Raw genomic sequence first — 24598 nt, 5'->3', positions numbered from 1 at the left:
TTTTTTAAGAAACCTTTATATTTTGCTCCGGAAAGGTAATGGGCCTTTAAGCATATATAGCACTATCAAATTGGTTTAAAGTTTCCACTATTCTAAGGGTACAAAACACCAACATTATTATACAGACTTCTAAAACACAAACACTTCAAACACTTCAAACACACAGAATAAGACGTACAGGGGAGGCCGTATTTCAATGACCTTAGAGGTTTATGGGTCGTAATGTCTGTTTAGCAAGCTTTAGCCTGTTTAGTCAAAGTGAAACTGATAATTTCTGGCAGTTAAATTAAAATAATTTATATGTAACGATGAAAGCATTAAAAGATATTTAGAATTAAAAGTGTAGATAGGGAAGTCATTGAAGTAATGAATGACAATTATTTCAATGAAATGTGTCGGGCGTTTTAAATAAAATGCTATTCTCACTTAGTTCACATTTCTAGATGGCCCGCAAGTGACAAACAACTACATTAGGTGTTTTTCTTAACGTTAAACAACACATAAGTTGTCATAATTTCTGATAATGAACCACAGGAGAAACCAATACGTGGGAGATGTGCTGACTGGAGCTTTTAGAAAATATTGCTGAAGACGCCATTATCTGGCGTATTATGTTATCAATCGCTTAATGTGATGACTGAATTTAAAGGGTTCCATCTGGAGCCATTCCGTACAAATATCAAAAACATCCATGCATCAAATTGTCATTAACAGTTATTTTTGTCAGAGATTTTATCCATAATGAGCTAAAAACCTTACTGTGTCATTGATTTATTTGCCTGCAATCCTGTTGCAAAGCACGGTCAAACAACTTATGCCATTGACCGGCCAATTTAGAAGTTAACATAAAACTAATTGCAGTATAATTTGTTTTAAGTGTTTTATAAAGGGGCTTGTATGTATTGGTAAAGTGGGAAATAAACATTTCAAATCAGCACTGCACAACGTTATCTGTCGATATTATTGTAACAGTTGCTATTGTTGTATTTAACATTGGGAGAGAGAGGTTCATCCTCGATACTTATTAAGAATGACTTAACAACAGCTGAACGAGAACAAGAAAGAAAAAATAAAAGAAGAAACGAAAAAGGAAGGATTCTTAGAAAACAGAGAGATATGTGCTTCGAGTCATTGGACCACGCTAGGTTAGAAAAATATTTATGCGTCTTCCAAGGCACAAAGGAATACTTCATTAGGCCTATAGACGTGTTATTCTTAAAAGAAACTATCAGTCAATGATCTAATGTCTGCGTCCATTAATGTCTTCATCATCAACCAACGATCATCGTAGATCCAGTGCTGGTGTACCTACAAATGTATGTCTGATCTGCAACAATTCAATATGCTTAAACCTTTTTAATTGTCACTTCAGACGTCTAAAATAGCGACAATTTGTATTTTTATTTCTAAAAAGAATTTATCTCATATTCAAAACACAGCTTTTTATAAAAAGATTAGAGTACATCTCAAAAGAAACAGACACTTCTTGGGCTAGTGTGTAAAATCGAAATTGGTATATAATTATCAACGTACAAATCTCCACGAGGCTCGACATTTCTTAAATATGGGCCTAGTTTCATCAACAGTCCTTACATGTAACTAACACAAATCCCTTAACTTATAGTTCCCAAAACATTACAGAAATGAAGTAAAGTTCACTAAGATATGATATTGTTTTTTGACAATCGTAATGCTTTCCTTTGGATGATTCCTTAGTTTTGGAACATTTATGAAACTGGGCCTTGGTTCCAGACACGAGCTGTATTCAATCATATGTAAACATGGACAAGTATAAAATGATTTTTTTTTTTTTGTGAAATAAAAATCTTTCCTGTATTTTATGTAGCAAGCACATTTATCGACACTAACTAATATCACAATCGTGTTTTAAAATTCAATTGATATTAAATGCTGTATAGAAAATTTCTTGGCAACTCCTTTGAGCCATAAAAAGTTTTGATGTTTTGCAATATAATATAATCACGTTTGATATTCATGAAGTTATGTTTGATTGAAAACAGATTTGAAATTTCAAATACGAGGACAATCTGGCTGGTCTGTAGCGGCTAACTCCGAACGAGGTTCCAATAATTGGGTATTTTATTCTGCTAATGGCGTCTAGATGACGCCTATTTTAACTATACCTTGCCAGCATAACAAATCATAATTAAGTTTGGTATTTCTGCTCAGTACCCAAACGTTATATAAACCAGAACTTCATAACCAATATATAACTACCTATAACGGCATCAACTATTAAAACAATGAGTTAAGCATATAATTATCAAAATAACACTTACTATTTACAAGGGGCTTCAGTTGTGTTTTCGAGAAAGTCGAAATATCTGTACCGTCATCGCTATGAAACTCGGAATTTCTCCATTCTAAGTTTTATTCAGTGACACATTTAGATCAAGCCTTATATGCCAAACCATTTCGTGTACACTTTAAGTGTCGCAGTGGCCGAGTGGTTGAAATAATAGACCTGCAGAGAGTACCTGTGGAGGTTACATAGAGAACGACGTCCAACTTCAAAGCAAAACAGTCAACCACAGTGTATCGTTATACAATTCCTATAATGTACATCAAAGGATCAAAAGATTAAACCACCTGTATCGTTTTGTTGCCTTCAGGTTTGCTATAAGATAGTCTAAGGGTAGATATAACATCAGTGATAGTAACCACTGGAGTATCGATGATGCAATGCACTGGAATACTGTCTACGCAGCAGTCATGGTTATACATTATTTGACATTCTTTATAAAAATAAAAGAGATAAGATATTGAATAAGTACAATGTCTGTTCACTCTCGCTATCCCTGATCATATCATAACCACAACCGTATTGCCCTAGACAGAAATCGTATATTCAAAATACTGTAAAAGATACCGCTACAAAACCGCTGTTGTTCCCTTTTAAAAATCCTTTACTAATATTGGAGAGTCATTTTCCGACTGGAATGAAGTGCGGACACGATCCACATCCTCAAAGACATACAAATGTAGTTACCTCCAAGACAATTTTTTTTTTTAATTTTTATTTCGACAAATTCATTGTTATAGCTAAATGAATGATAGCAGTACGCACGGACCTGCATGAATACGATACAGTTAGTCATCGGGAACCTACGAATAGTCAATCTATACTGAAATTTAATTTCAGTTCGCTTAATTAGTTGACAGTTCCTGCCTCTAACAAATGAGAAAAAAACCCAACTAATTATTTCATTAACAAGTTTATCATTTAATCTGTTACATCCTTGATTCGTAAACGTGTAAAATTCATTGTCAACTCTTCTAAAGACTAATTAACCCGGAAAATGGTCCTGAATAGCATTCTTTGCATTCCATTACTGATACTTCACAGCGAAACTTGCATCCTCGATATTCCAGGGGTTCCGATCACTTACGATCTCTACACCCCTGGACTATCTCATAGTAACTGAGGGCGACAGAATAGAACAGGTAATTTAGTCATTTGATGTACATCAAAAGAGCCTTATAACAGTACACTGTGGTTGACTGTGTGGCTTTGATGTTAGGGGTAGCTCTCCCTGTAGTCTTCAACGGAAATCTTTGCTAGACTGTGATTGATAAACCCAATAAAGGAAAGGGAGCCAATGCGTGTAATCGATTCCTTTTATTTCAAATCTCGGTATTCGGAAAATACAGATACATTTGTATCTCGCGGAACTTATTTGAATAAGAAATTATTTCTTTCACACCGAGTTCTGAACCGTTTGTGGCATTATGATATAGGGCATTGGGCTAATAATAAGAGAAATAAAGATAAACTCAATCAGTTTTCTTAAAAAGCCTCTTACAAATTTATCTACCCTCAGACACCCAGTTTCTAAAATCCGAAATATACCACATAGATCTGAAAATTACTTAAGTCCTAAAAAGTTTGTATACGTGTACGTGTATGGATCCACCAGAGTGCCCTTTGACCATTTTAAGACGTTTTAGAGGTCTAGATAAAAAAATGGTTGAAATCATACTCGACTTAACACAGTGATCTGAGAATTAGTTACTGTACAGTTTATATAATTATGGACCCATCAGAGTGCTCTAAGACCATTTATAAATAGAGAGCTTTGAAAAATGCCCGGTCCAGCCATGTGTTTCAGCAGGTTTGAGACACCTCCTAAATTTGATTTGATTAATGAATTAATAAATGTCTAGACATGATACATTTTTGAATTCATTTAAGGAAATTTAAAACACTTTCTAGTTTATCCGATTCGGTTTTCCGTGTTTTGAAATAGTCTATAGTGTTTTTAGGGTTGTCGCACGACGTCGTTTCCAGATTTTTTTTTAATTTCATTTTTTTTTCAAGTTTAAAAAGAGATAGTAATTAACAGGAAAGAATATAACTTATGAGAAATGTCACAGTTACTTTTATGAACAATCATTTTTATTCAGGAATGTTATCGTTAGTTTTGCTTCTTAATTAATAAATTCTGTACTGTACGTACATGTACTGTACTTTTTTCATTACTGTACTGTACCGTAAAAGTGTACACATTAGATTTCTACTAGTATATGCATGTAGTTGGAATAATATTTTAAATAGTATTAACTAGAAGATGCGTAATTGAAATAAAAGTGATAAACTGTGCTTTTTGAAACAAGGATGTCCCGAAAAAAATAAGACAAGCCCTTGGCAGTCCGTCCACCGATGAAGTCGGTCTAAGGGAGGTAATCCAGAAATAAATAAATGAGAGCTCTCTAATTTTAGAGGTATAAAATAAGATGTTCTAGGATAAAATGGCTCCATGTGAATTTGTTGTTATTCATGTTATTTGAAAAGGACATTGTGGTCATATTGCATCGATTGTCGACATCATATCTGCGTAGCAGAGGATACAGGTTCATATTTTGTGTTTTATTTATAATGAAATGTAATGGACACTGTCATATTTTGATGACCAAGAATCTCCTGCCTGGCGACCGGATCTCCAAAATTTTCATTATGCCATTTTATGGTTGATGCTTGTTATTCCATCGATACTTAAACTACTGTGAAACTTTAAATCAAAAGAGAAATTAATATTACTCCAAGTAATTATGAAAAAAACCGGCTGGACTGTAATTTAAAAAGTTGCCTGTAATTTCAATTCAACTCGTCCCATTTTAAATCCATCGCGCGTCTTTTTTTTTTTTTAAGAATTTTATCACTTCCAAAAACAATGACTACAGTTTAAGTTGTTAATCCTGGTATTAATATTATAAATTTTATGACAAAGCCTCAGACGAACGCAGCTACATGTTAATGTAAAAAGAGCGGGTTGGTGTGGCTTGTACATAGTATTAAATACGGTTTCTCTCACTCAGTTGACAGAGCTACTCCAACAATGTAAGAGGTATAGCACGACGAGACACTTTTGGAACATTACGTCGTGTCTAACCTCTAACTTCCGATAGGCCATTTACCCGATGCTGAGGGTAACATTTTCAAAGTTTGGATTGTGACAATATAAAACGTTTAAATCATATTTAAATCGCCATCAATGTCAAATACCTACCTCTTTTTCATAAATCAACAATTTTTAGCTCACCTGGTCCAAAGGATCGAGGTGAGCTTATGGGATACCGCAGCGTCCGGCGTCCGGCGTCCGTCGTCCGGCGTCCGTCAACAATCGACTTCTTCTCCATAACCGCTGGTCGGATTTCAACGAAATTTGACTGGTAGCATCCTTATGGGCTACTAACTTAAAATTGTACAAATGATGGGGCTGACCCCCCGGGGGCCTGAGGGGCGGGGCCAAAAGGGGTCAATTTGGCTATTTCCATATAAACAACTTCTTCTCTGAAACTAAGCATGGGATAGCACCCATAATGCAATGGTAGCATCCTTATAGGGTGGGGATTCAAAATTGTACAAATGATGGGGCTGACCCCCCGGGGGCCTGAGGGGCGGGGTCAAATGGGGTCAATTTGGCTATTTCCATATAAACGACTTCTTCTCTGAAACTAAGCATGAGATAGCACTCATAATGCAATTGTAGTATCGTTATAGGGTGGGGATTCAAAATTGTACAAATAATGGGGCTGACCCCCAGGGGGCCTGAGGGGCGGGGTCAAAAGGGGTCAATTTGGCTATTTCCATATAAACAACTTCTTCTCTGAAACTAAGCATGGGATAGCACCCATAATGCAATGGTAGCATCCTTATAGGGTGAGGATTCAAAATTGTACAAATGATGGGGCTGACCCCCCGGGGGCCTGAGGGGCGGGGTCAAAAGGGGTCAATTTGGCTATTTCCATATAAACGACTTCTTCTCTGCAACTAAGCATGGTATAGCACCCATAATGCAATGGTAGCATCCTTGTAGGCTGGGGATTCCAAATTGAGCAAATGATAGGGCCGACCCCCCGGGACCTGAGGGGCGGGGTCAAAAGTGGTCAATTTCCATATAAATGACTTTTTCTCTGCAACTTAACACATGGGATTGCGCTCATAATGCAATGGTTACATCGTTATAGGGTTTGGATTCAAAATTTTGCAAATGATGGGGCTGACCCCCGGGGGCCTGAAGGGTGGGGTTAAAAGGGGTCAATTTAGCTATTTCTATATAAACGACTTCTTCTCTGCAACTAAGAATGGAAGAGCACTTATAATGCAATGGTAGCATCCTTATAGGGTTGGGATTTGAAATTGTAAAAATGATAGGGCTTACCCCCTGGCCTTAAACAGCAATATATGCGAGGTCAAAAAGGTCAATTAGGCTACTATTTTCATATAAATTACTTTGTCTCTGAACCTATGTATTGAATAGCATATTTGTATGGTATCAATAGCATCATTGTATGGTTGTGATTCAAAATTAAACTTTGGGAGTCAATTTTGCTTATTTTTCTAATTGTCAGAGTCTTGTGATAATTACTAACAAAAAACCAGGTGAGCGATACAGGCCCTCTGGGCCTCTTGTTTTTGACAAAATCAGCCGTAAAATCCATCTAAAACAAATATTTACATCTCCTAACGTAAACTTTCATGACCCAGACAAAACTTCATGATGAAAGCGATCCGCCCGGTAAATAGAAAAAACGAATTGCAAAGTCCCCAAAACGCTTGATCTGCCTTTACTTTTACTTGCATTCTGCCCGCTTGAATTCACGTTCCGTTTTTTGTAGTAACCAGCCGCCATATTTAAAACTAGGTCAAAATGTTACGGAAGGGATTCATCATATCTAATCCGCTAAAATACTAATTTTATGAGGCCACAAATTATGGGTTTCCTGGATAAATCGGATAATTAATACCTAAACTGTAAGTACACATCAATGTTATCACTGTTAGAGCAAGAAATATTGATATTATTGCACTTTTCCTTCCGCCTTCATCTGACGTCGGAAGCTGCATCAAAGAAATAGGCCTTCGGAAATGAGAGTCGACAGTCAGCAAAATAACGTCCGATAAAAAAACGGCTGACCAGTCGACTCTCATGTTATGGGAGTATTGACAGAGCATGCTTCTTTGGTACTCCCATAACATGAGAGTCGACTGGTCAGCCTTTTTTTTTTTTTGCTGACTGTCGACTCTCATTTCCGAAGGGTTATTTCATAGAGACGCGAGACTTTTCCTGCGGAACACGATTTCAAAGCCCTAGGGGTACTGGCATGGAATGTATTGAAATCTTTATGTTCATACATGTGTTATGGTTAGTAGAGCTTTGCTCTACGTGGCCTTTGGCTCCACAAATAGCTGCGCTGTTATTACTGCAAGAACAATAAAATTGTGCATATCTTATTATCATACTACTGTTTCCAATATACAAACAGATTTAGAGATTGTTGGGGACGGGGTGTGTGTGTTCAAATGGAAATCACATTATCAGCACACTTTTCTTTTGTTGAACCAAAAATATGTTCTTAATTCTCTTTTCAGGATCCATAGAAATGGATACTAACCTCCTAGGTAATTCTGTACAATATCATGGAGCAGATCTGGTACGATATCTCCATGTGGAGGACCAACGAATACCACAGACTGTGGTGGATTACCTGTCTCGATATAGGCCTCGACCCCAGGAAATCCAGTAAGTTAATTAATTAACTCATTTACACCTAAAACTTTGTATAAGAAGAGTTCAAATGTGTCTTGAAACTGTCTTCAGGTGTGGATGAAATAATGAAGCATTCATAAATATTGTATTCTTGGAAATATGCATAGTGTATGAAGCAGGGATAACAAATTAACATGATTGATTTCTTAGTCTTTTATAAGAGTACATGCTTGTTAATATTATTAAAGTAATTTGTGTGTATGTGCCTACAGTATTTTATTCACTTCAACACATTGGCATGTATTAAAGAAATATTGTTTGTGGCATCAGTATGAAAACCTGAGAAAAAAAGACAAGAAAAAAGTGAGTGCAGTTAACCTTTCAGCTTGTGGATACTTTCGGTATCTTTACATGTACAGGATCAAAATAAACTAGCTTGGATCTCCATGTGACTTAATAATCTTGTCTTATTATATTAAGATCAACCTTTGACCTTAAGACATGTGTCTATCGTAGATCTGGACTGCACAGACTGCATCCTCCCTAAAGAAAACCAGTATAAATTTATAATTGTAATTGAACCTTCTTTTAAGATAACATGAAAATGAATTGTTGCAGAGATGACGACTTTCAGCAGAAACTACGACGGTTCATTGCTCGAAAGTCTGATATGCTGTTTACCCCAAATGATCCGAAAGAAGATGAAGCTCGGACAGATAACAGCAAGATAGATGAGGATGGTAATTAGTTATTTTATATGCAACATCAACAACAAAATGTAGACTTTCAATATAAATGATTTCTCTACTGAATTTTGGAGCCAGCTTACGTACATGCAAGATGTTTCTGGTTGGTCAACAGTGCCTTAATGATTGCATGATTAGCCAACAATTAATCGTCATCCGGTTATTTTTTCCGTAATATTTCGGTTGCGAATAGTCTTGTGTGTAAATTTGGTGTTCGGGGCTTTGGTAAAACTTTCAATAGACAACATGGCATAATCATAATGGTGTAATCATACACAGCTTTATCTAAAGATTTCATTTTATATAAAAAAAATGACAATCTAAGATACAGAGTATATATCACAATTGTATCTATTTTCTCCATTGGATTGTACAGGTTATTTTTACAAAATTTCCAATTGTAATGAGCAGAGCAGAAACAAAAATCAAACCTGGTTTTGTGTTAAACTAAATCCTTTAATCCTGCTTTATCCAATCAACCAGTTCTTATGCCTCATAATACAGTGCACATCCGGGATGGGTTCATTGTTAAAAAATTAACAGAAAAGAAAAAGACATGAAGAGAAAACACAGTTGAAAGTATTTGTTAAAATGATGAGATATATGTATACATCTTATTTATCACTGTCGTATTATTTGTGATGAAAATGAGATTGCGAGTCTCATCTTTTCCGTTTTCTGCACGTCTTTTTAATGATGGCATGTTCACAAAGAGTTTGCAGATTCAACTGATTGCAGGTATGTTAAATTTTGAACATTTATGAATTCGAACTTGTGTGCTATTATTAATGAATATAATTTTTAGCTAAATTTCTACCAAAACAATGGACAAAAATGAAATAGATCTTTGAAGAAATATCAGAAAACAAATTTTATGAAAAATATTTATTGCAAGTTTATTATCTGTAATATAGTATAAAAAAGCAACACAAGTAGTGAAGATATGACTTATTTACTGTATAATATTGATTGATATCACATTTTCCTTTTCTGTTTGCAGTGATTTCACTAATTCTTTCTATATCATTGACTCCATTTATCATATCCATTGAAGAATGAAGAGAGTTTGAAGAAAAAGCAATTGTAATTGAAATAGCAAATTGTGCTGAAAAGGACGAAGAACATGCCAAACTGCGGGACTTTTGTAATGCAGATTTGAATAAAAGAGGTTTCAGTTTTAGGATAATTGGAAAAATAAAGCATGGAAAGAAATAAATGAATAAAAATGCTTTTCATGGATACAGTTCTGCCACTTGAGCTATTACCTGCTAAAATTATAGGAGTTGGTACATTGAAGCTGGACATACGAGAAAGAGAAGATGTCACAGAATATCAGGAATAATCTGAAGACTGGCATCTGCTTTGACAAAGATAATTTATCAGAGTGTGGAGATCATCCAATCCTGATGACTTGGATGTAGATGTTTGAAGACGATATCCTTGCATTATTTTAGAAAACAAAATTTCTTCAGCGATATTTGAAGTTAGAAAATGTCACCAGAAAAATAATTCTAATACAAACTGAAGGTAAGTGAATTTTTCATCTAATTAATTTAACATTTATTTAAGCTGAAATAATTAATTGCTATGTACACTGTATGATGTTTGATATGACTAGTAATTCAAAATGTATTGTAGTGCAACATATTTTATGGTGCATAGTTAACCTTGTTCATCCTCTAGAATTAATCATAAAAATAACATAGAATATAGAAAGTTAACATTTAGTCAATAAATGAAAACATAATGTATTCTTAAAATATAGATAATCAACATAAAATTGATATTAGTAAAATATATTATATATATCTAAAAAGAGTTCACTATTGTCCATATGTGCTTTGTGATAATGTACAAACTCTGTTTCTTTTTCAGTTTTGATGAAAGACAAGAAACATGAACAATAGCGTTTATGCTTTTCAATGGCCGCAAAAAAAAGCTTGACTGGCGATATCCATGTTGTTATCAAAAGTCAATTGCTTCAGTATTGGTAATGAAATCTTATCCATACAGCATGCACCAATTTAAAAGAAGGTGCCTTTTCAGAGGCAACAATTCAAGTGCCTACAAATCATGGTTTGACAAATGTAGAATTGGACAAAGGTGTACTCTGTACAAGAATCATTGATTGATGTTGAGGAAATTTTGGGTATAGAGATGTTGGATCTTTATCACAATTCATGAATTACAAGCGGAGGTGTCAGAAGAGTATGGATTAAATTTTCTTATAGAACAACTAGAGACTTTCATTCACTGAAGAATCACCTCAGCATGCAATTTATTCATTAGCATCACAAGCAAATAAAGTCAAGCGTCTTTAGTATCAAGCTTAAGGAAGATGTGATGTTGCTTCAACTTCATTATTCTCATCCATTGTTGTGCGACATTTTCAAATAAACAAATGTCATTCTTATCCAAGTTGAGCCACAAGTTGCGACTTGATGCAGTTTGTAGATTGTATCTTCAAATTATGATTTTAGGTATGTGTGGTGATAGCATTTGTTTTTATTTTCATCTTGATTTTACAGCTGTGGTTTTCACTCAACACTAATAAATGACAAAAATGATCACTTTCTAAATGCTGAAAATTGCATGACTTGAATATTAATGGAACATTTCACTTATTTGAAGAAATTATGTTTTGTAATAGATGTTGCAGGATTCTGAATGTGTATTAATTCAAAATTTGATGTACATACCAGATAACCTTTTTGAGACAATATAATTGAAATTGTGAAAACATTTTTAAAAAAAATAATCAAAAAACGAAAATAGTTACATAGAGAGAGTTTTGTACTGTAAAACATCTGCCTTACTTCAGGGTTCCTAACTTCATTGTGTTTATCTCAATGTAATCGATCAAGTGATCATCGTCTTCAAATCAAACTAGAGAAATCTGAATTTGGGAAGCTAATTTCATTGACCGTCCACAACAATAAAGCAATATTTTTAGGAACAGATATATGATTTATATAATTTGCATAAGATCAGTTTTGATTGATTGCATCACAGTTAAAGTCACTTTTTGAAATTCCTTTTTCTGCTCTAATTTATCAAAATCTTCTTCCATTTCAAAACTCTCTTCCAAAATAATTACCAGCTGTGTATATGGAAATTTCTCAAATCATAGAAAGATTTGATGTATTCCCAGTTTTTGTGATGAGATATTGTAAGGGTAATAAACTTGTCCAATATAAGAGATAATAATTTATAAGCGAATAAATGTGTTGAATCTTTTCTGTTTTAGATAAATTTGCAAAGATGCCACCTATTGAATCTTTCATGGGTATTTCCCCCATCTACTGCCGGGAACATTTCTTCAATGTAAGTACAAAGCATTTGTCTACCTTCATATTCCAAACATGACTGTGTTTGACATTTTCCACTAGCCTTCCATCTTAGGGTTTGGACCTATACAGCTTCATGTGGAATAGTCGGACAAGACTGGACTAAACTTGATAGGAGTTCTGAATCATACTTATATGTACAGTCAAACCTGTGTAATAAGACACTCCAAGGACAGGCAAAAATGTGTCTTATTAGACAGATGTCTTAAAACACAGGTTAGTAAATACCACTTGGCTGTGTTTGGCATTTTCCCACTAGCCTTCTGTCTTTAGGTTTGGACCTCGAGCTGCATGTGGAGCAGTTGGACAAGACTGGGACTTGGTAGATTTCTGGATCTTAGTTACATGTACATTTACTATCTATTGTTACAAAGTCTTACCACAGCCCTGCATCATTGTTCATAGACGTATATTCTGAAAACCAACTAAAATGTGACATAATGTAACTGAACTTATCTTGATTTTCCTTTCTCGAAATTTTTAAGTTCAAGAATAATTATTTCTGTCAGAGATCCTTTTCACCCTATCAATCTATTTTTGGAAGTGTTAAATGCTGTTTCCTGTTTTGACAGAGTCTAGAGAAGCGGGACTTGGTGGTCGGCATTGTATCCTCTGTGATGGAGAGTGGAGTCGTAGTTACACTGTTATGTATGGACGGTGGGAAGGTCAGAGACATTGATGAACTCAAAATGACGGTAAGGAAACAAGAACATTCTCATTTATTTGACCTTCTTTACTTTCATTTATGTTGTATATGAAAGTTACACAAAAATATGAAGTATTATGCTGTATCATTATTTCTCTGGAAAACACATTCAAATATCAATGCTCCAATACGGGGAACAACAGTACCATTGCTTTTCTGTAGATAATTGTATTTTTTCAGAACATGGCTACCAATACTACACAATGTTACCATGAAAGTAATGGTTTAGGTAGGAAGTTACTATGTACTATATGTTTATGGTGCAGTACAATGTAAACCAAATACTGACCAATGTTGTTTCTTCTCTAGGCTTTCTGTCCAGTAAAGGAATTACCAAGACTGTTTGCTAACCAGAGCCCTATAGAAGGGTTTCAGGTCAAAGATAAGGTCAGAGGTAAGAAAATAAGGTCACCACAAGGTCAGAAGTTAGGCATTCTTCAAAATCAAAGGTTCTGGATTTCAAGTTCAAGTTTTCTATGGCTAGCTTATCACCTTTAGACTTTAAAATCTGAAAAGTCAGATTAGAGGTCATCAAAAGTTAAAAGGTCAGGAGAAATTGGAAATTAAGAATTGAGAGAGTTAGAGGTTCAATGTCATAGGTTTAGTTGTAAAATGTTACATTTGGATTATTTTATTCTCTTTTATTAATTGATTTTATGGTGTACTTTTACCCAAACCATAGGTGTCTGAAACTCAGATGACCTGATTTGTTCACTTCAAATGTAAGTGTGATGTTGTTCACAACCTAAATATATTTACACCTGACAGTGTATACGTTTTATTCCTGAACTCACTGCTACTTCATTAACTTTCAAAGGCGTGGTCCTGAACGTGAACCAGGAAACCGAGAAGATAATTGTGTCCATGGTCGAGCGGTCACTTCCAGAGGAAATGTCCCACATTAAATTGGTCGGTATAATGGATGACTGCATAATAATCGGTCTTCTATACTTTATTCTTTTCCACTGATGCAAGAACATGTTAATAGTGGTATTATTGTAGATAGCTATATGGCATTGTGCATACTGATAAAGATAAAGTGATATTGACATACATCTAAAGTGGAACTTTGTTAAATTGGAGTCCTTGGGGAAATCTTTCAAATTATACAGATTTCAATATAACCAAGGTAAAAAGACAGATACATTTACTATATTTGAACAGGAATAATAGTTCATTTTATGCAGTATTTCAATTTATCTGATTTCAAATCAAGTGGGTTCCACTGAAGGTTGAACATTGTAATTGTATGAAGTACATAGATTTTAAAACAAGGGATACCTTCAGTTAGTTGGAATTTTCATAATCAATTTATGCACCTTTGTATTAGATGAAAATAACATTTTCAGTATTCTATCAATACATTTCAGGGTTTAATTAATGAAGACGACTTTCCAGTACATTACAGGTAAGTGCTGAAATTTAGTCGCTATTAAAATAAGTTGGATTACCTTATTGGAGTCTGAATGTTGGTTTGAAACAATTTTTGCCTGTTTTAGCAAAAAACCTATTGTTTTGATGTTATGACTGATATACCACAGAAACACCAGTAAGATCATTTTCCTGGAGTGTGAAACATAGAATATGTATAAGTTAACAGAATCTGACTCCCTGTTGGATGTCAGATCCCCCATATCATGGGGTTAGAAAAATGACTTCTAACCAAATTGTGATATGGACTTACCGGTGGAAAAGCCAAACCAACCAACATATGAAATGAAAATGACATGTATCCTAAAGCTATTGATATACATGGTACAATATTTTTGTTGGACATGAGAAATTTTTTTTGTCTATACTATTATTTTAATTTGATTTAGACGGAAGTTACACATTCGAGGATTAGCTTTTGATGAACTGCTTCACTCCATCCTGGGCTTCAACAATTCCGGAAATGTGTCAAGTTTGTTAGGACAGTTACATCTCTCTGAGACTACTTCTATCATGCGCGGACTTCACAGGTAGGCTTCGATCGTATGTCTTTATATTCCATCAAACTAAAACAGTATCAATATTAGAGAAATTAGTTCTATCAATGGCAGATCATTAATCAGAATATGATTTCTTATTTTAAAAGGAAAGTGGTTCCAGAAAAAGAATATGCTGAGAGTCTGAGAAAGTACCAGTCTCAGAAATGGGCACATCAAAGGTAAGTTATAATTTGAAGAACATTTTTCTTTGATTAATTAAATGTCTTAGAAACTTTTGATTTTTGTCTATACATATTATATACTTGTGTATATAAGACATGACATTTCGTGCTGGGATGTGTTGTTTTGGTTGACTAAGATTATCATGTCATGTATATTGATTATGGTGTCATAATTAGTATGTTCTTGTAGCGACACGGTAGTATTAGTACATGTCTTGCGATTGTTTTGACGTGGTCGTATTACATGACAGAATATTTGTTTCATGAAGCCTCATAACCTCATGAAATTGATTTGCAGTGTCGCGAACGGTGTAGCCATGTTCAAGGCAGGCAAGCAAGTGGAAGCAATGCAGTACCTGAACAAAGCCTTACAGATCGACAATAAAAATGTGGAGGCTCTGGTTGCCCGAGGGGCGCTGTAAGTTGAACAAAAGAATTCAACTGGATGTTGTAATTTTTTTTTCAGAAAATGAATCTTTATACAAATGATCAAATGGTTGAGGTAAGTACGTCAACAATTTAATTAAAGAAAGTGTTTTAATCTTCTAATATTTTTTTTATTAAATATAAATGTATGTTATAATTCTTACTAAGAGATTTATGTTTTAAGGGCAAAATATTAAAAGGAAGTAGATGAAGGATTTCAGTAACTGTCTCATTATGATGTTGAATTTACTTTCTTGGAATTTATATGTTATAGCAATGTTGGATATAAAAAAATAACACTTATTTTTCCCTTCTAGGATGTGTTATAATCAAATTCCAAAAAGTACCATTTTACTTGTCTAGTTTCTAATTCCTTTACCACAAAACCCAATTTTTAAACTCTCAAAAACTATGCAGTATAAATGAACATTCATTTGGAGTGTAAGTTACTTTCCTAAAAATACCTTCTTTTCAAGTCTTGGTGATCTCATAAAGATATATTTTATATGATAGTTTTCTTTTCTTATTATCTTATGCTAAATTGACTTTGTGAGGTTTGTAGATTAAATCTTCATAGAAATACTACACAATAAAACTTACATGTGACAAACAAATCTTACAACCAGAGCAAATTATAATTCTATGTATTTTCCTACAGAGATATAAATGCTAGTAATTGAGAGACAATTTTGGCTAACGTGATTTAATGTGAATAATTTATCATTAGGTTTTCATTTCTTACACGTCGTCAACTTACCCCCAGATATGTAATGGAAAGATACCCAGAAATATTAACTGGTATTCTAATCTGAAGCTTTTGAATAATCTCGAGATCTGATTTTCATTTCTACAAGGTATGCCAACAACGAAAGTTACAATCTTGCCATTGAGGACTTTGAGCAAGCTTTGGAAGTCAACAGCAGTCATCAGAATGCAAGAAAATACCTTTATGAAACACTTCTAGCATTGGCCAAGGTGTAAGTATGCTACATATACTATTTAGTATTCTCTGTGATTATTTGCCCTTAAAAATTAATTGTTAACAGTTAAAGAGTAGTATTATTTGGGAATTACTTCCCCTCCCTTGTTCATCAACTTCATTATAGTATATTTACCACCTGCTCTATAGGGAAATTAGAGACCAATGCTTTCAGGGGCCTGTACGTTTTTAATTGGGAAAACACTACATTTCATCTTAAAGCAAGTAAATTGGGAAATTTGGCACCAAAGTACCTAAAAATCACTGAGGACAGGAACATTTCTTTGAATCATTTGTTTATAAGAATTATTTTTTTAGAAAATTCGTTCTTTCAGTCTGACACTTAACGCTTGTTGATATTGATGCTGTCTCAAAATAAACAGAATCCTTCATTTGAGCATTAAATTACATGCTCGTCTTTTGTAAAAATAATGACAGAATTCTGTCTTCATTATTTTGTTTAAAGTTTAGAGGACCGGAGTGATTTTGAGGGAGCAGAGAAACAGTACAGAAAAGCCATGTTATTACAACCTGAGTCTGTGGAGGTCCGGGAACTGATTCGTTTTATGATGGTCAGAAAGGTACACTGAGTTACCCTAAGATACGAAAGAGGTTTCTTCGAGTATGCTGCTTATGCATTGATAAATTTGATCAAATATCAACTTTGTTGTGTACCATAGTGAATCAGTAAACATTTTCGCCGTCTCCAATAATCTTGTTTTCTGGAACTAACACATTTTATTAGTTGGTCCCATTAAGAAAATTCCTTTCTTGGTAATACAACTTTTTATCTTATCCATATTAGAAAAAAATATGGAGAATGGGATTTTCGAAGTTTCCTGCTCCGACAGCTGTAGAGAGTTTTACGAAAGACTTTAACCTCATTCTTGAACCAACAATATTTAAGTCTGTTTTTGTGTATTTTGTTCGTCCCAACTAAACTTGAAACTATCTATGTAAGTACATGACATTTGTGTATGTGACTAGAATGGTTGAATGTCATTGAATAGAAGTTTAATAAAGGCTCAACAAATTTCAGTTATTCAACAAACAAACATTTTAGTCAATTAGTAGTAAGTGTGAATTCAAAGTACATGTTTTTGTTGATTTAAGGATCGGAAGGAGCGTGAGAGAGCACTGAGGGGTCGATCTCCGTCACCGGTCATACCCCCTGATAGGAGTCTGGATAAATTCTCAGACAGGCACCAGAACAAGGAGACATCAAGGACTCTGAAGAAGTTAATTCAGGAGGACAGATCAAGGCATGGGTATGTAATTAATACTGACATGTAACCAGCATACTCCAGTGTTCATTTCATCTGTCTGTACTTCTATGTAGCCTATTTACTCAATCGTCATGTCTTACATCACGACTGACATCTTGTTTACCCAGTACAGTTGAACCTGTCTATAAAGAACATCCAAAGGACAAAGAAAAAATGTCTGTATAGAAAAGTGGTCGGTATACACAGGTTTGAATTGCATTAAAATATTGGCGATTTGAGAACCCAAGAAAGTAGTCTTATTGAGGAAATGGTCTCTTAATGGAGGTAGTTCCTACTCGGATTTTCCTGTAGTTAGACAAATATGAATGGTAATAAGTCTTAAAGATGTCATAATTGAAAGATAGCAATTAATATGATTGAAAAGAGATATAATTGTTTAAACATGGAAATGGTTGTGACAAACAGTTTTCTGTATTGTAGAGAGTACAGTAAAAGGAGAAGAAGTGAGGACTACTATGAAGACAGAAGCCAGTCTCGTCGGCGTCGTTCACAAGAGTCGAGCAGTAGCAGCAGCAGCAGTGGAAGCAGCAGTAGTAGTGGGAGTTCAAGTGACAGTAGTTCATCGTCTGACAGTGAGGATTCATCAGCCCAAAAGGGTCAAAAGTCACAGCGAAGAGAAAAAGACCGCCGTCACTCAGAACAAATGGAAAAAGAAGCAGGAAAATACATGAATCCAGTCTCATCAAAAGAGGACTACCAAGCAGGGGTTGATCGCAGGTCAGCAGACAAATTCAAAATTGAATCGCCTAGTCAAGCATTTAATGTTGACCATACATCCTCCTTTCTATTTGGTGCTGATGGCAATTGGCGAACCACTCCTCCACCTGAGGAGAGAAGTAAATCGGACGTTAAAGGGGATCATCAAGAGGAAAGACAAGGGAAAGATTCGAGTGCAAAGGCAAAACATCCATCCAAACATAAAGTGAAAGAAAAAGGACATTCCAAAAATAGGTACAAAGAATCAAGCAAGAAAAAGTCGGGAGAGTATGAAGAAAGTAGGAGTAAAAAGGAGCATAGAAAATCTCATAGTAGAGAGCGATCGTCATCGAGGTCACAGCATAAACAAAAAAGTAAGGATTATTACGAGGATATCAGTGATAGAGACAGCAAATTTGATAGTTCATTTGAAGCTAAGAATGATCAGTTTAGTGACCGAGATAGCAGGCTAGATAGTTCATTTGAAAGGAAACCTGGTCAATACAGTGAGAGTGGGAGTGCACGTGATCGACGAGAGAAAAAAAACCAAGATTATAAAAAGGGGTACGAGAAAGAACAGGGTAAAAAAGGGTATGAGAAAGAACAGGACATCGTTGATGACAGAGATGATGTTGATAGAAAAGATCATAGGAAATATGGTTCAAAGGAGAAGAGCAGAAAATATACTAGTGAAGACGATTTTTTAACAGATTCAAAATCTCAAGATGTTGGCAGATCTAGTGAAAAGGAATTACCATCAAAGAAGCGAGGACGATCAAAGTCAAGTTCTCCACATTCCATGAATGACGAGTCTTTGTCTCCTGGGGAACACAAAAGAAGATACCTACAGATGAAATACGAAAGATGGAAACAAGCTACTCAGACGGAACTAAATAGAAAGCGTAAGCAGGCACAATACAATAAGACACATTATGTTAAAAATCCACGCGGTGGAAAGTTCGGAAAAACCTTTGACCGAAGGAATGATCAGGGTGAAGGGTGGAATCGGTCAAAAGGTCAAACAGATGGCCCAGGATCTTCAAAGGATGAAGAGTCTTTACTGGTCGTACCGAATGAAGAAATGACTAAGTCTAGATGGGATAGTCCAGGGGAGGGAGACAGAAATGTCGAGAGGAGGAGGAAGTCTCGATTTGACACTGTGCCCCAAAAGGAAAGCATGGATGAAAAGGGATTTGAAAAGAAAGTCTTGGTTGAAGGAAATAGAAATGATGGAAATGAACCAAGTAAAAGTATGGATGCCAAGAAAGATTTAGAGAAACCAAAGATGACGGAAAAAGAGCGGGCTCAAGCAAATCGTGATTTGGAAGGATTACGGATTCACATCAAGAATGACCATTTCAATGACACCAAATTGTCTGATGAAAATCCCAAAGGTCACTCTAGCAGAGAAAGTCGGGAGGGATCTATTGCTAGTAGTCGAGGAACACATTCAAGTTCTCGACAACGTAAAGCATCACCTGACAAAGAAAAGGCTGAACACAGACTGAAACAAAAAGACTCTCGCAGTGACTCAAAATACAGGAAAGACTCTAAGCAAAAGGATGACCCAAAACGATCTAAGCGTTATAGCTCCGAATCCTCATCTGAATCTGAGAGTTCCTATGACAGTTATAATGAAGACGATCTACCTGATGTTAGTTCTGGTCGTTACAGGAAGATGAAGGAAACTCTATCAAAGAAGAAGGGATTTCGTGATTCAAGAGGAGGACAATATTCGGGAAATGATAAATACAAAAACCTACCGGATGATCATCAGAAAAACAAGTTTTTTGGTGGAAACTCTGGACGTGGAGGATCAGACAGAGGCAGAGGTGGATATAGAGGTAGACATTTCCGACAGCGTGGTCAGGGAGGAAACAGAAGCAGAGGGAAATTTAGGGGTTCGTTCAAAGAAAGAGGCAACTATGACCACAAGAAAGGTTACAAAAATTATCACAAGAATAAAAGATCAAGGAGCCGCAGCTTTTCAGACTCCAGATCATCTCGCAGTCGGTCATCGTCCTTCTCTTCGTCATCTTCCCGTAGTTCAAGTAGGAAGAAACAATCTAGGTATTCACCATCTAGGAAAGGCCATAGCTATAGGAAGTCTTGGTCGAACCGATCACCACACACTTATGTTGATCCATATGACAAAGGCACTCCTAAGTTTACACGTGCCAGGTTCCCTAAAGTCAAACAGCCACTCCTTGGTGAGATGACAACGTCTCAGCAAGAGACTAAAGATCCAAGGGGACCTCCCCAACCACCACCTCTAACTCTCGCAGAGGAATATAAAAAGAAACAAGTGCTGAATCAACTCGAAAGCTTCTTAAGTCAGCTAAAAGAGAAGAAAAAGGAGCAAGCAACTGCTCATGAAGCAACTACACCAGAAAAAGTGTGAGATTGTTATCAGACTGGTCACAGAGAACTGATTTATTGTGGCAGAATAATTGCCATAGTTTATATGTTAATCATATGCTGGAAATGTAAGACTGAATCTAGAAACTGGTCACAGATGAAACTTGCTGGTAATGACATCAATTTTTTTTTTTTTTTTTTTTTTTTTTTTTGCAAAGTTCTCTTCTTCATTTCTTCTTCGGTTGTTATTTAATTTAAACAATTAATTCATATAAGAGTTTGGTGAAGCTTTGCATGCTTTCTGCATGGTACATGTTTTATGAGATATTTTGGAAATTTCAAAGCTGGTTTGGTTTTAGTTTGTAAATGACTTTAATGAAATTCTGTTGTAGCAAAAGGCATTGTGTACTAGTAGCAAAGTGTTAAGATTGATTAATACAAGTAAGGAAAACTTGTTTGCCGTGACGAAATGTAATTAGTACCATAAATTATTATTGGTAAAGTTTCTTTCTGCTGGTACAGTAAGTATAGATAAGCATTTTTTTCACATCATAAAGTTATCGTTGATTCTTTCTGTGAACTTGTATCAACATCTTAACACGACAGAAATAAGAATGCTTCCAATTGAACCTTTTCATTTAGCGATTTACAGATGACATTGGAATATTAAGATACATGTACATGTTCAAAATGTTACTTATCTGATTTTCGGAGATTTTACAAAGAAAAGTGGTTTCATGCACCAATACATGGTAATTAACTTAATCGGGGACTGGAACATTCTGCATGTCATAATCGCATACCTGATGTAACTAAGCTCAACCCACCTTTATTAGCTGTCACCGGAAGGCATTTCATTTGTAAAGGGCTCGTTTATCTCGGATCATATTGCTGTTTTTGTCATTATTTGATATGCAAGAAATGTCGATTTGCAAGAGTTCAAAATGTGCATTTTGTTTAAGTTTGTTTGTATGGTTGTGATACCAATGCATTTTAGGAATAATACATGAGGCACATCAAATAATGTTATCACTACATGGCGTTTTTGCATGATAATGATTCAACATGTTATTCCTGTGAGGAGCCTTGCATCTGTTAATATATTGTATATGTTATGTCATCAACACCAGTGTTTAACTTCCAGAACAACCGATATCCTTTTTTCAAATATACGCCATGTAATACATCATCTCTTATCAAAGATAATGCTGTCTCAGTTTGGGTTGCATTAAGAGGGACAAGTATTTTTTGTGATGGTACATCATTTTTTAAAGTCAGGATTTTGGTTTTAACATTATTGTTGGGCGTCTTATTTTTTAACCTACGAAGTAAAAAGTCCCGGTTTTGTACTTTTACTATTTAACGACTTTGGATTCAATAATTGCTTGTGATTTGCTGCCATTTAATAAGTGTAATGCAGAGGCGATGTGTAAGATATGCATACATTAGCTAACTAACAGTGTGTTTTCCTCATTGTAGAAACCTTGCAATTAAAATACTGTGAAACATTACAGTAGTTAAACTAACTTATACTGTTGGGCGATGCTGTGGTGATTCTGGCTATACCTTACAGGTAAAGGGTTTGCTTAAAGGGAATTGAAAAAAAAAATATGGCTGTAAACCAATTTATTTTCACGACGGTTCAACTTAGCTATTTACAGGTACAATGCTTTATTGTACTTGTGGTTGAAAAGTTTTCCCGGCAGTTTATATTCACGAATTTTAATATCGCGCGAAAATAAGTTTGTGTACAGCATACAAATAATTTGTGCACCCTAGGTCACTTTGATGAGGTTGCTAAAACCGCAGTGATTGTTCATAACCATCTGCCCCACCGGTGATTTTGTGCAGTTCACTAGGTTTATATAGATCTTTTTTCTTTTTTTAAGGTTTTAAAATTGATTTTTTCCCCCAGCAAATTAGAGGGATGCCAGGGTTGGGACCCTGGGTTCATCCCTCTTACAACATATAGCCTCTCACAGGAGGTCTCTTTCACTCCTTTTACTCGATCGCTTTCATTCATCACATTTGATTTGCTTCATTCATTCTCCAAACTCATTCATACAAGTACAAATATAGATACTAGTATATAACTTTAAATTAAGTTTCTCTTGTATTCATACATGTAATCATTTATATTATTGATGTTATGTCACCTATTTGTTGATTATGACATCATATTTTTTTAAATTCTTGTGGCATAAAGTTGAGCACAAATATATATCTACAAATTTAAAATAAATGAGAGGGTTTCTCTGTTATTCATACATGTAATCATTTATATATATGCTATATCACATATTCCTTGATTTTGATATCACAATTTTTTAAAATTTTAGTGACATAGAACTGAGCACTGAAAAAGAATCAGACAAGTCTGTAACATTTGTAGATAGGATCAAAATGATAAAGTATAACTACCTACATGTATGTGTACAAGAGACGCTAGGTACAGTATCAATCATCAATTGGGAACCTCAAAAATACATATATGTATGGCACACTTACATTATGAACTACATGACTTTAGACATTACGGAAAAAAAAACCACTACATATATATCCGTAGCATTCGACATATGTGCAACTAAAACAATTGTTCCATTTCTCATTTTCCTATACCAACAAACATATATTACATGTATTTATACATATACTTGTTCGCACTGTTGTGCCCTAATACAGACTCAACACATACATGTATACATTTTTCACAATAGCTGTAACACATTATTTATCTTCAGCAGCAAGATGACCAATAAAAATCCTTAACGATCTGCCCCACCGGTGATTTTGTGCTGTTCACTAGGTTTATATAGATTTAGCAAATATGAATACACACCGAAAACTGTACCATTTATTTCTATATCCCATCTCTGACGAAATACCAATAGCAATTTTAATCGTGTTCAAAGTTCGATTATCCAGCAGTAAAACTTAACGTATTGCAGATTACTGTATAGGTAGTAGCGACTGCATCAGCATTATCTAACACGGTATCTGTTCATGGGGCAGTTACAAAATAATATCTGAGATCAGTCCTTAAATGGCAAATGTTGTTGCTATGGTAGAGATCTATCTATCCAGAAATATGAATTAATTTGTTCCCTCGTAGTTAAATCCATGCTTACATTTGGATGTGCTGTTAAATTCATATATGTGTGAATAGTTACATGTGTTTTTGTAACTGTAAATATTGTATTTCACGAGTGAAATTCGAATTATCATGATTAAAAATAACAAACAAGATTTGTTGTCTCGTCTTTAATTTGTCTTATCATATCATATCACCTCTGTCTGGATAGAGTGATCATGATATAACAAGTATTTTCCACTTCGGTGATGAATAATACCTAATCACGGGGGAATCTAGTATTCCTGCTATAATAGAAAGATATCTGTTGTAAATTTAATATCTCGGATTTGGATTTCAGTATTACAACGGCTTTTCCGCCCCAATAGTGAAACTGTTCAGCGTCGTCTCCCGCATAGAAGATTGTTACTCGTTGTGAACGTACAAGAGATGATGTAAGATGTGTCAGTCGCTATTAAATTCAGATTGTGGTTAGCGTTGTGTTGAAGTACAATTGACAAATCCTAAAAAGGCATCATGTGACGTGTTATGTCACTTAGCCTACCTTAGGCGTGTATATATATATATATATATATATAATGTGAGTGTAAAGCAGGTATTGCATATTACATTAAAGTCAATGAGAGGAAAATAGAAAAGGCGGGCATTTCCTCACATATTGTTTCGTTAAATCTCGATCAAAAGCTCCAAACAGTTTGTACACATTCTAACACAGCGAACGCCAACATGCAATATATTCAGTATGTATGAAACCAATTTAATTCAATCTAATACACATTATTTTCCTAATTTCATC

At 35.0% G+C, this 24598-nt stretch overlaps 1 protein-coding gene across 2 annotated transcripts; it reads left to right on the top strand.

Annotated features, from left to right (window-relative positions):
* Positions 1 to 4757: 4757 nt before the first annotated feature.
* On the top strand, positions 4758 to 23955 carry LOC138307683 (tetratricopeptide repeat protein 14-like). Of its 2 annotated transcripts, XM_069248515.1 has the most exons (15): positions 4758 to 4872; positions 7895 to 8045; positions 8631 to 8752; positions 12006 to 12082; positions 12678 to 12800; positions 13121 to 13205; positions 13629 to 13720; positions 14182 to 14219; positions 14632 to 14772; positions 14889 to 14960; positions 15262 to 15381; positions 16244 to 16366; positions 16835 to 16949; positions 17482 to 17636; positions 18075 to 23955. In XM_069248515.1, the coding sequence occupies exons 2-15, from the start codon at positions 7906 to 7908 to the stop codon at positions 20749 to 20751; spliced, it is 4080 nt and encodes a 1359-aa protein (XP_069104616.1). In that variant the 5' UTR covers positions 4758 to 4872; positions 7895 to 7905; the 3' UTR covers positions 20752 to 23955. The 2 variants fall into 2 exon arrangements, with proteins under 2 accessions (XP_069104616.1, XP_069104617.1); XM_069248516.1 differs by lacking the exons at positions 4758 to 4872; positions 7895 to 8045; positions 8631 to 8752 and adding exons at positions 8810 to 10285; positions 10634 to 11238.
* Positions 23956 to 24598: the final 643 nt, after the last annotated feature.

The sequence above is a fragment of the Argopecten irradians genome, chromosome 14, assembly GCF_041381155.1.
Source record: "Argopecten irradians isolate NY chromosome 14, Ai_NY, whole genome shotgun sequence".
In the NCBI taxonomy this organism is placed as follows: domain Eukaryota; kingdom Metazoa; phylum Mollusca; class Bivalvia; order Pectinida; family Pectinidae; genus Argopecten; species Argopecten irradians.
Note: the sequence above shows the minus strand (reverse complement) of the source record. Positions and strands in the feature narration are given on the sequence as shown.